At 37.6% G+C, this 12,931-nt stretch overlaps 1 protein-coding gene across 1 annotated transcript in view; it reads left to right on the forward strand.

The window, feature by feature from the left end:
* Window positions 1–488: 488 nt before the first annotated feature.
* The window catches only part of PPP1R3A (protein phosphatase 1 regulatory subunit 3A), a 40,762-nt gene continuing 28,319 nt past the window's right edge, over window positions 489–12,931 (forward strand). Inside the window, exon 1 of the mRNA XM_075600012.1 lies at window positions 489–1,324. Coding sequence (XP_075456127.1) covers window positions 489–1,324 — 836 coding nt within the window. The remainder of the gene's footprint in view (window positions 1,325–12,931) is intronic.

Here is a 12,931-nt window from a genome sequence, read left to right on the forward strand (position 1 = left end):
TGTATAATATGAGAGCCACTAACCAATTTTACAGCTTTCTCCCCTCTTATACTTGTTCAAGTCGACATGATACAAGCTAGGCCGAAAAGTCACAACCCTTCAACAAGAAAATATTTTTATACATTTTTATTGATGGAAATGAATATTATAAGGGATCATTATTAATATATCACAGACCATGTTCTCAGTGTAGCTTTTAAGCTGTTATTTAAAAGTGCAGCAAACCTTTGGCCAGATTTCCTTATAAATGTATGATCCCGATATATATATTTAACAGTTAGTAACACTGTCAAAAAAATTACAAAGATAAAATAAAAAAAGCTTTTGGAGTGTTTTTAAACCAGTGGCACTAAGGGTATCAGATTTCAGATCTAAAACCTTTAGGGAGAAGGCCAGCATAGTTTACAAGTCACCGTAATTATTAATAGGCCTGACTTTTGCAATGTCAACTGTAACAGTAATCCTTATCCTAAGTCACAGTGTCTCAAATGTCAGCTGCCAGTCGTTGTCCTGCTTCTCTCCTATATACATCTGAGAGTCCAATGGAGACTTTTGAAGATAATAATCTAGGTAAAATTACATTATTAGAAGTTCCAACAATAGATGATTCCTGTGCAGATGAAGAGGATGAAACAGCTACTCTCAAGCCTCGTTTCTCTCCACTTCCACGAAGGCGTGGTTCTGGGTCTTCTGATGAAGGAGAGTTGGAACCCCCTGCCACCGGTGCAAGGAAAGTGTCCTTTGCAGATGCTTTTGGTTTTGATCTTGTATCTGTTAAAGAGTTTGACACTTGGGACGTACCAATTATAGCACAAAACCCTGTCTTTGAAATGGAAAATAAGCACGTAGAGGAATTTTTTTTGACACCCTGTTTTTCATTACCTTCAGCAGATGGGACAATGCAGAAATTACATGCACAGAAAGTACTGCTAGAATCAGTGGACTTGCTACCTGAGATAACCTCTGTGAAGGGAACTATTCGAGTACTTAACGTGTCTTATAAAAAACAAATATATGTGCGAATGTCACTTGATGACTGGCATAGCTATTATGACCTGTTAGCAGAGTATATTCCTGATTCTTGTAATGGTGATACTGATCAGTTCTTCTACAAGATTTCATTAGCGCCACCTTATCAGAAAGAGGGAGCCAAAATTGAGTTCTGTATATGCTATGAGACACTGATTGGAACATTTTGGGATAACAATGATGGGAAAAATTACACACTAATGTGCCATAAGAAAGAACAATGTGTGGAAAGCGATAAAGCATCAGAAGATCTTGCAGACAAATTGAAGAAAAGTTGTCTAAAGTCAACACCAAGGTAAGGCTGCCAGCTTCTGTGATCTCTTGCAGTGCTAGAAGTGACATCAATGTTAAACTACTGTATGAAATATGTTTCAGGTTCCTTCAGCAGTAAAGGGGTTGATAACATTAAAACCTATATTTATCCATTTGATTGTTTGTTTAATATACACAATTTTTGTGATTTGACAACTTTTTTTTTTGCCAATTAAACTTTTGCATCTCTTCAAACAAGTTTGCAGCAAAGAGGAATCAGTGTTCTCTTTTCTCCTCCGTTTCTTTCTTTTAACTAAGTTTACCAATTGAACACTTAATTATACGAATAAAGCACAAAACTATAACTTAGTAATTATGACCTCAGGGGGTTCAACCTCTTGGTGACTGAATGGGTTAAACGGCTAGCATAAAAGAGTTAACTTTTTTGGTATTCAATAGATGAATCCGCTTTGGCACAGAAAAGCAAGAGGATAAAATATCAGGTACCAAAGAGGTCAGCCAGTCTGGTATTGAAGAAGTGGTTAATAGGCAATTACATTTAAGAGGTAAATAATTAACAATGGATATTCAAATTTTTTCACTAAATCAAAAAGTATTACTAAGTGGTTAATAGGTTAAATGTAAATAATTGCATCCATTGACACCATTTAAAAAAATTCGGACATGAAAACTTATTTTTTAATAATGTCTTCATAGTAATCAAATACTTTGATGTGTTTTTACCTAGTCTCTTTTGCTATAAGACTGTAAACAGTTGTGTATATACTTGTATTTTTTCTCTTATGTTGTGTTGTTTTAACTAATTATGTTGCCATTAGAAGCTAAAAAAATAAAACTTTCATTTTTACAGGTAACAATAAGTGAAAATGTTACTTGAGTGTGACTGAATATTTCTTAACAAGTCAATTACAGATATACGTAGAATTACCCCCTATTAGATCAGACTCAAATGTCAGACATGAGACTAGAAGATGCAATTAATATGCTGCTGGTGCAAATTGATGTAAATTTCAAGATTCCCCTCTATCACTAACTATCTATATTTCCCCTCTACAAATCACTCAATTGTATCTTAAAAAGTGAAACATTGCTTTCCAAATAATAAAAAAAAGGAAATATACTGTATGCTCATATCCTAGGTACAAAACACACATTTTGGTGCTTTTTCCATATTACTGTATACAGTATAGTGCCAATATTGCACTTTTGCATCCACATTATAAAAAAAGCACATTCTCTACAATGTGGGTTAAATTCTTCAGCACTCAGTTGCTTAAGGGGTGATGGGAAAAACACATTACTAAATAAGCCAAGATGTACACATCTTCCAAAACAACTTCAATCTGTGTTCGAAAAATAAATGTAAAGTACAGAATAGGAAAATAAAAATCTGCATGTACTGTATGTATGAGCCCTAAACTTTTTTTGCATTAGCTTCATTGCATCCTTCTGTATTACATGCTTATTGTGCACCACATTTATTATTACCCATTAACACACTTACTATTGTTTAATATCACAAATGCTTTTTACCCTAATTAAAATACATACGGAAATTATTCAATTTGCTTTGCTTTACATACTGTTTTGAAACACTTTGACATAGTAAAAAGGAGCACATGTTGCATGAACATAAATAGCTTTTTAGATGATATAGGTCAGGCTATCTTTGTGCAAATAATGAGGACACAGAAGTTGAAAGCAGTGTTATAGGTCGAACAGGTGCATAATAATGGAAGGAGGAGGGAAAATGTGAGTTAAAACAGGGGCACCCCTATATTAATGGTAGGAAGTATACTGGAAGTCTTTCTTGAGAAGTGGAAGACATAGGAACTTATTGAATAAGCCCCAAAAGGTGCAACCGACTGAAAACTCCCATTGTTGCTTTGGGACGTATTGTAAAAATGAAAAAGAGAGGGGAGGGGGGCGTGGTCAACTCTACTCCTCAAGGGCCACCAACTGGTCAGATTTTCAGGATATACCTGCTTCAGCACAGGTGGCTCAATCAGTGGCTCAGTCTTTGGCCGAGCCAATGATTGAGCCACCTGTGCTGAAGCAGGGATATCCTGAAAACCTGACCTTTCGGTGGCCCTTGAGGACTGGAGTTGGCCCCAACCCTGCCATAGAGGGTAAGTTGTTAGGAAAACTATTATGTAGCAAAGATGATAATCACATAGAAAATGAAAGGGGTGAGATACATAAACACCCAGAGATAGGAAAGCATAGATTAAAGTCTTCCAACAGCAAAACTGAGGCAAAACTAGTACTGTAGCAAATAACACCATGGGTATTAATAGTCATTTTTTTGGTGTGGAATTTTGTCAGTCGTTGCCAAAAAATTGGCAAGCTTTAAAAGTAAATGTGTATTGCAAGAGGAGGGTTGGGAAGGTGACATGGAAGTGGTCATGGCAGGGTGGAACACGCATGGAGTGGGACCCTAGAGAAAATACTAAAAATTTGCTTCTACAAAAAATATAAAGAAACAGCCTTCTACTCCTATGAGAAATAAAACTGGTGTGGAGGTTTTATTGACATAATTGTCCTCAATGCCAGTTTCATCAGCTGTATCAAGTAGCAGTAGGAGTATGAGGATGGAACATGTTGTCCAGAAAGAACTTTATGTTGCTGGCATCTCTCAAGGTGGCTTAAAGAGATTATTCATCCATACCAGAGGAATAACCTGTCTCTGAATGTACCCTTACTGAAGAAGCACCATTTAATCACAGTCAGGCTGATATAGAGTTTCCTTAATACAAAGACGGAGAGAGGGAGAGGAGGAGGACTCTCAAGAGTATTTTTCTGACTCTGGCCAGGCCTCAACCCCAAGGTGTGCAAAGGCACCAGCAATACTACCTGTGAGAAAAGAGTTACAGTAATATTCTTTAGGAAAACATGCAGAGATAGATGCTGAACTGGCTCTAACTCTTACATTGCAAGGCACCGAGCCCCGCGCTGCACTTGGCAGATGTAGCAGACATTATTGCACCAGTTAACGCGAAGTGTTGCATTAACACTGGTAGAATTTTTAATGTGCTTTTATGCATGCGCCATTAAAAACAATGGCAAGACATTCATTCTCCGTATCTCATGCATTTTCCCCTGTGGAATAACGTCTACAGTTCCTATGTATTCTTTATTTTAAAGTAAAAAAAAAAAAAAAAAAAACACAAGCGCACCCCCAATGCCATTGCCAGCTTTAGAAAGAGCACTGTTAGGCAATAGCAGCAACATATTTCCCTCACTTATCAAGTACAGTACCCCCCTCTATGTCTTCAAGTCAGGGAATCTAGTCTCGCTGTTTTTTTTAATTTACTCAAATATGAGGTGTGGAGGTTTTTTAACATAGGTGGTGAGAATTTGTGTGCAGTCATCTGGTTTTCATGCTGTTCTGTGCTGTTGTGAGGCGAGAAAAGTGATGACTCATCTGGGTACATCTACACTTACAGGGCACATCATCTGTCGTGGTAAGGTTATATGGCAAAGAAGTTTAAACTCCAAGGTCACAAGCAGTAGCACAGTTGTGAGTAGGAGGGATGGCACAAGTCCTCCTAGTTGTCCAGGTGACAGAGGGTTTTGGTGGTAAAGGTCATCATAATGATGTAGTGATAGATGTACTTGGCACTGTTAGCTAAAAGCAGTAATAATGATGATCATGATGAGGCTGTAGGGACTTCTCCAGCACTAGCTAATACTGTACTAGTAATGGGAAGCATAGGCATGGGGGAAAGATCCTTCCGATGTAGACAAACAACGGGACCAATTATGTCTAATCCACTACAACAACCCACAGTTAGCAAAGATTTTAATAGGGTGCGCATGTATCATTGCAAACATGATATGGCGTCTATGCTGAAAGCAAATTGAGCAAAATGCTTGCAATCGATATGCATCCCTTTATCTTTGTAGAAGGGCAAAGGATTTAAAACCTACTGTATTTAAATGTGCTGAGCCTCGCTAGAAATTACCCAGCAGGGCTTGTTTTTCCTCTAAACTTGTTTCCAGCTGAAGAATTCACAGTAAACTGGTGAAAATGTTACACTTATTTTTGTGAATTCTTGAGCAATGTGGGCTTTTGCTAAAATTGTCCAAAAAGACAAATTTGAAGACATTCACACAAGTTTAGCTATTAATAGAAATCTAATTGCCAGCAAAGAGATTATTTTCTTTAACAAATCTGACCATTTTATCCCAGTTTTGCCACTGGATTTTTTTCATAAATTGCTCCAAATGTCATTGCCCTCTAACATTTCTAGTGTCAAGGCAGAGACATGTACGCAATGAATAAAGCACACAATACATGTATGTATATGCTCTCTGAGAGGGACTCGAAGGCAACAAATACAGGCATTTCTAGTAAAAGAAAGGGTGGAAATGGAATATATCTATAATCAGAAAAGCACAGGCAGATCACAAAAGGCAATGTACTATATCCATGTCAGTGGTGTCATGCTGAGTAACACTATAATGTCAATCCACGATCCTCTGGATCATGATAATTCGGAGGTCTTAAGATACCTACTGTAGGTGTACCAGAAGTAAGTATCCATAAGGAATTTTTGTGATAAATGTATAAATGTATTTTTAATATATTGTAGAGTCCACGTGTGGCTCAAAGCTGAACATTGAAAATGTGCCCTTTTGTGGTCATAAATAAATAAGGCGTCTTGGGAAGTTCTCCTGTCCAGCTAGGTTAGCTGTCCTTTTGAGACATAGAGAATAAATTATAGAATATGTTGTCGCCTCAGCTGTAAAGTAGACTCTGGAACAACCAAAATATTAGATATTGGAGCTTGGCGATAAAGGGAAATAATGAAAACATTTCATAGCACGAATTAGAGAAGGTGCAGACGTTGTGAACTTTGATTTGTAAGTTAGGTAACTGGTCAATAGGAAAGATTTCGGCTTTGGTTTCAGGCTGCCGAGCTTCAGTTTCAAATTGAAAGTGGTTATGCAGTTGCACCTTTTTGGAGCAGAATGTTATTATTAAACAGTATAAAGTTACATTGAAGAAACATATATGAGGCTTCTCTACTTACAATATGTCATGTAGCAATTACAAAATCAGAAGAAATGTTTTTTTTCCACGTTTGGTAAAACAGCAGAAGCCAGTGGGAGAGCCGACTAGGAAACAATGAACCTCCTCTACTACATAGGAAATGTTTGCAAATAATGCTCATATCTAAATGAGAAGTATAGTGCATATCACTGAAATTAATTTAAATGTACTAATATTTCTATATTTGAGCATGGTCACAATGTATTTTTTTTTTTTACCATTAATGCCATAGTTCATCCTTATTGATTTTAATGTTTATCACTAGTTTGTAGTAAAAACGGGTAATGTTAAAAAAATGTTTTGTTCACATGGTGATCTTCATATTTCAATTGCCCGGACCTCAGGATGTCATTGGAGTTTTATATGTTCTGCAGACATGACAGAAAACATTTCACTTACAGTGTTTAATGTACATTGAAACTGATCAAAGTCACATGTCAAATACAGTAAGACTCATCTCTAGAGAGAGTTACAGAGATAAATAAGGCTCAGAGGATGAGACCCTTAAATCTGATGTTTTTTCACCATATTTGATTGACTGAGGCATTGATTTTAGAAAGATAGTATACTTAAGTCTAGCAACATTTTGTGGTTATAGCTATTTTCTTTCTACAGTCGATTTTTGCTTTGTCACCTACTCAGTAACGTTTATGATCTGTAGCACTCTAGTGCACAAAACTTTAACATTATTTTGAAATATAAATTTTACGGGTAGTAGCAAATATCCAAGATATATACATCCACCCACCACTACCACCCCTTGTCATTCCACTGCTGGATGAAGGCCTCCCCTATAATTTCCCAAGTACTGCGGTTTCAAGCTCTTCTCCTCGTTACTCCCACAATTTTTCTGATTTCATCTATTTTACTTTTGATTGTTGTTTTGGACTTTTAATCTCTCTTGCAATACAGTAGAGTACAAACTATGTCCAACGATGGTCATATCATCTTGTGATATGTCCGTCCCAATGCCATTTTAAGTTTCTTCACTGTTATGATGCCAGACTTGTTTGGTTTCGGACCCAGTCATTATTTTTCTTATCTTTTTGAGTAATAAACAGCATACATCTCTACATTCAAATTTGCATTGTGTGAAGCTTCTGTATTATCTTCACATTTAGTGTCCAAGTTTCCCATCCATAAGTGAGGACAGGCAGATTAAACTGGTCAAAACCTTCCTTCTTAAGGCACAATGGAAGGTTCCCTTGAAATATTGTCTTTTTTCTGCCAAATACGCTCCATCACATCTTCAGTCTCCTATTGATTTAATTGAAAAGGTTCCTATCATTATTATTTTCCGGCCAAAGTACATCATCTTTGACTTCTAGTTCTATACAATTTATTTCAATTTTTGCAGACTTGACACATTTGTCCTGCTGAGATTCATATGGAGGCCCACATTCATTTGTTGCTGGAGGTCTTCTGGACTTGTGGCAAAAACAAAAAAAAAACAGTGTCATCTGCAAATCGTAGGTGACTCAAATATTGATTTTGATAACTTTTTCTTCCAAATCTAATGTCTTGAACAATTCATATAGTGTTGCTGTGAAAAGCTTTGGTGACATGGTGTCTCCCTGCCACACTCACTTGCTGATCCTTATCTTGCTTGCAGCTTCATGTAATTGAATGGTTGACGTGGCATTCTCGTAACTGTTCGTTATAATATCAATGTATGCTTCTTTAACATTTTATTTTGTTAATGCATCTGGGAGCACTGAGGTGTAGACAGAATCAAATGCTTTTTCGTAATCTACGAATCCTAAACTGAGTGGTAGATCGTATTGATTCCTTTTGGAAATCTCAAATTTAATACAAGAAGTGATTTCAGTTTTAAGTTTATCTTCCCCAGGAACCTTCCTATTCTTCATGGATTTTATTGTTTTTGCCACGTCTTCCTAAAAGACAGATGGTACATCATTGGTGCTTTCTTCTGACTTGCCCTCTTCTGGATTATGCCCTGTGTTTACATACAATGTTATGCTGAAGTCCTCAACTCTCTCTAAGATAAGTCCATGGCCATTTTTTGCTGATCCATCGTCTTTTTGGGTGCAATGATTTGCTTCTTCCCAATCGTAAGTCGCTGCTTTGTCTTCTCTAAACTTTTGTTATCTTCAATAGTCTTCTTCACCATATCAGTGTTACATTTTCTTACATCTTCAGTTACACATTTGTGGATTGGCTTGCATAGTTCTGCATATAAAATTCTTATGTCTTGGGGTTGCTTAATTTCTTGTCGTCAACTCATTATTTGTTTTGTCTCCAATATTTTCTTATTCTCTTTTTTTTGCTACCAATTCTTCCAGTATTTTGGTGCTTTCAACTACAATATTCAGAAGTTCTTCATAATTTTTAATTGTCCTCGTGCATTTTTAGCAAGCTGAAGCAATTTTTCAGTTCTGGTGAAATTCTCTGCTGTTAGTCTTGAGGTTAGAATGTAGAGGTCATGATGTAGAAGTTTTGACATTCTGCAAATTCTACCAATCTGTCCCAACGTTCGTTCGTTACCATAAGCATGCTTACCAACTAATGCTACACATTTGTGAAGGGCACCAATCTGCATTGAAATCTCCCATAACAATATTGGTGATAGTTTCCTGTATTGTTAAATGTGTTGATTTCATTGTAGAAGTCTTCCATTTCATTGTCTGTGTGACTTAATATTTGAGCATACTGTACAGTACACTTGGATTATTTGAAGCCTTTATCTCTTTGGCAACTGAATGACAATTCTGGATGCTCTTTCTGATAAGCTTCCATACCTCACTAGTTTGTTTCTCCTTCTCTTGTTAACCATGACGCCTATTCCACTGATTCTTACATTATCTGTACTTCTGTAATAGAATAGGTGTCTGCTTTCTGGCTCAATGAGGCCTTTCTTTCCTTCTAAATTCACTAAGGCCAAAAATGTCTCATTTACTATTTTCAACATTTGCTTCCAGTTCTTGCAGTGCTGCTTCACTGCAGAGAGATCGGCAGATGTAGGTAGAAAGATTTAGGTTTAAATTACAGCTTTTTTTTAATCTCCGGGGATACTTAGCGCCTTCTGCCTTCATGCCTTCTTCCAACCTCTGGAGAATGAGGTCCATTGCTATTTGTGGCGATCCATATTTTGGAGTTGGGGCCTTACTTGCCATACCGGCCTCATTTGCATGTTAGCAAATACTTTTTCCACTTTAGCTGTGTATATTGTTCAAGTTTTCATACTACGGTTAAACCTACCAGCACCAGGGTCACTATACAACATTTTTACAAAGATAATCATGAATCAGCTACAACAGACTCTGGAATTTGCCCAGCTTCGTGAACAAGCAAAATTTCGTTGTGGATACAACACAATGGACCACATCCAATTCATACAAGTTGGGATTTCCCAAAGTAATGAATACAATCTAACACTCATTTTAGAATTTGTAGATGACAAAAAAGCATTAGATTCTGTCTACAGTTGAGCGGTCCTAGATACATAAAGAGAAAATGTTGAAGAAGCGTACATTGATATTAGAAAAAAACATTTATGAGAATTCCACAACAACTATTAGATTACATGAAGATACAAGCAATATAAGGATCAGCAAGTGAGTTCGGCAGGGAGACAGTATGTCACCAAAACGTTTCACTGCAACACTTGAAAAATTGTTCAGTACATTAGAGTGGAAAGAAAAAGGAATCAAAATCAATGGGGAATATTTGAGTCACCTATGATTTGCAGATGACTTATTTCTGCAAAAACTCCAGAACACCTCCAGCAACAAATTGGAGAACTCACAGAAGCAAGTAAGAATATGGACCAATGTATGAATATCACAGGCCCAAAGTGATGTTCAACAAATATGTAATCTCTGTGAAGATTTAAATAACTGGAATAGAACTAGAAGTCAAAGACTATGTCTACTTTGACTGGCAAATAACAATGGATGGGAACCTTTTGAATGAAATTAATAGGCGAATGAAGGTGGGATGGAGCGTATTTCAAAGAAGCAAGACAATATTTCAAAAGGAACCTTCCACTGCGCCTCAAGAAGAAAGTTTTCAACCAGTGTATTCTGCTCGTGCTCACATATGGATGTGAAACTTGGACCCTAAATGTGAATATAATGCAAAGAAGCATGAAGAGATGTATTCTGGGTGTTAACCGACGAGACAGGAAAAACAATTATTGTGTTAGAAATCAAACAAAAGTCTGTGACATCACAAGGGTGAGGAAATTAAAATGGGAGTGGACCGGACATATTGCACGAAAAAATTATTGGACAAAGATGTATTCGACTGGATTCCAAGGGAGATTAAAAGACCAAGAGGACGACAAAAAGTAAGATGTAAGGATAAAATCAGAAAAGTTGTTGGAGCAACGTGGAAAAGAGAGGCTTGCAACTGCAGTAAATGTGATTTAAAGTGCGCAGCTAATAAAACTTCACAGTGATAAGACACAAATAGTGACTTTAATCAACCAGGAGTGTATACCCATATGCCCAATAAAGGGAAACAATTAGTGTATAATAAATACAAAACCGTTACAGGTGAATAGATAAGTGTCTGCAGCCGTATCAAATAGAATGGCTCAATGCAGTGCCTGGAAGATCATTGTGGAGTCCTTCATCCAGCAGTGGATCGACAAGGGCTGAAGATGATATATATAGGAGCACAGTATGATAGGTGATAATGGTTGAAAGAAAGAGAGACAGAGGGGCGCAGACAAGGGTCAGAGTTAATATCAGACCAGTAGTTGAAAACACATATGCGCATAGAGAGAGAAAAGAAACCTAGTATATAAGCACTCTATTTCACATCTAAATGTATAGTGAATGTTTTAAAATACTTTATTTGTACCAATAAATAAAAAAATGGGGTTTAAAATAGGATATATGTCAAACAGTACATGACTGTCATTAGTAACGTAACTATGGTAAGTTAGGTTGATAGAACATATGGGGAACCCTTATGGATATTCGGGATCCTTTGCTATTATACAGCTGCCTATTAATATAGGACTAGGGCCGTCATCGGGCCACTGCTCAGAAAACCGTTCTGTCCCTTTTTGAGTGGATCAAAAATATGTAATCATTAGCTATAAAATGCTGTATTCATCCGCTATATGCGTAATTGGTGCAAAGATAGCTGGCAGTTCCCTGGCTGTGTGTTAACTGATAGGGTTAAGCTAAAGCACTAGAGAAAACCCCTTTGAGAGTTTTCTTCCCCAAATCACCACTAGCCTACAAAGTGATATTGTTGTGCTACAAAGTAACCAGGTATCTCTCACTAGTAAATAGTCAGGCAATGACAGCCCACCGGGTACTGAATCTCACTGAGGGCTAAATGCGGAGGAATAATTGTAATTTCCTCCATGGTGGTCTAATACCTGGTCTCCTGTAAGGAGATACTGTTTTGGGGTGAAAAAGACCCTTATAACACTTGTCCAAGGGGGGCAACCGGCTGACAAAATATGTGCACAGTTAGATTCACATCAAAATATATCATCTGATGTCATATATTTTATCAAGCTTATGTGAGGGGTGAGGGGGGGAGGGTAAATTGGTATTGGGGCTGTCTATATTAGTGTATTACATACTGTGCAAGACAAATAGGGTGATGGAACAATTAATATACAAGCCTCTGCATCAAGAGGCACTCTTGTCCTTGAGCCTCTTGTGTCAGTGGTTGAAATCCAATTGATTTCTGCCCCAATTCACAAGTATGGTACACAGCATAGCAAATGAACTAATGGTTCAGATGTTCCCCCCTTCCCTCCTCCTTGCCTAGATTGGCAATAGTGTGTGAAGTGATGTTAGCCAGACCTTGTGTGATTTCTGTGCAGTGACTGATCAAGCACAGTTACTGCAAGCCAGTAGGTGATGAAAGGTATTTCACTCGCAGCGCGAGCCGGTCAAGGCAGTAATGTGCAGTTACCGATACCAAACAGCTGATGCAAGTTGCCTCTCATTGCAACACAGTGCCGTGCGGTGTGTAGCCCAATCTCGTTACCACCCTACACCCCTACACCACATAACAGATGTCTACGTGTGAGTATTGCACACATAGATGTTGGGAATGTGTATAGAGAAGGCAATTTCTGTGTGCACGGTGATCGGCAAGGGCAGGTAGATAAATCACACACTTCTAGCTCTATAGTGTAAAACAACTGGGGTTCCCTCACAAAGCTTCCGATGTATCCAAATGGCCAGATCTAGAGTATTGATCAATGGTATCTAAATCTGTGTCAATCACATAGTGAGACTACAGTTGCATAGTCCCCTATATCAGTGCTGATCATTGATATATCAGCGCTGATATGCTCGAGGGTATGCCTATCTGAGCAGTGAGCTTTTAGAAAAACAGCCCCATACAGCAGGACACTTCGCGGTGTAGTTGTAATCCGCAAAATACCCTTTATCTAATACACGGAGGAAGCTATATAGGAGGCAGCAGTAAAGCTGTCGGCAAACTGCTGTGTTCAAAATAGAAAGCTTCCCCCGTGTGTATCAAGATAAGGCCATATGTTCTATCAACCTAACTTACCAGAGTTACGTTACTAATGACAGTCACGTACTGTTTGACATATATCCTATTTTAAACCCC

Source organism: Ascaphus truei, chromosome 5, assembly GCF_040206685.1.
Source record: "Ascaphus truei isolate aAscTru1 chromosome 5, aAscTru1.hap1, whole genome shotgun sequence".
In the NCBI taxonomy this organism is placed as follows: Eukaryota; Metazoa; Chordata; class Amphibia; order Anura; family Ascaphidae; genus Ascaphus; species Ascaphus truei.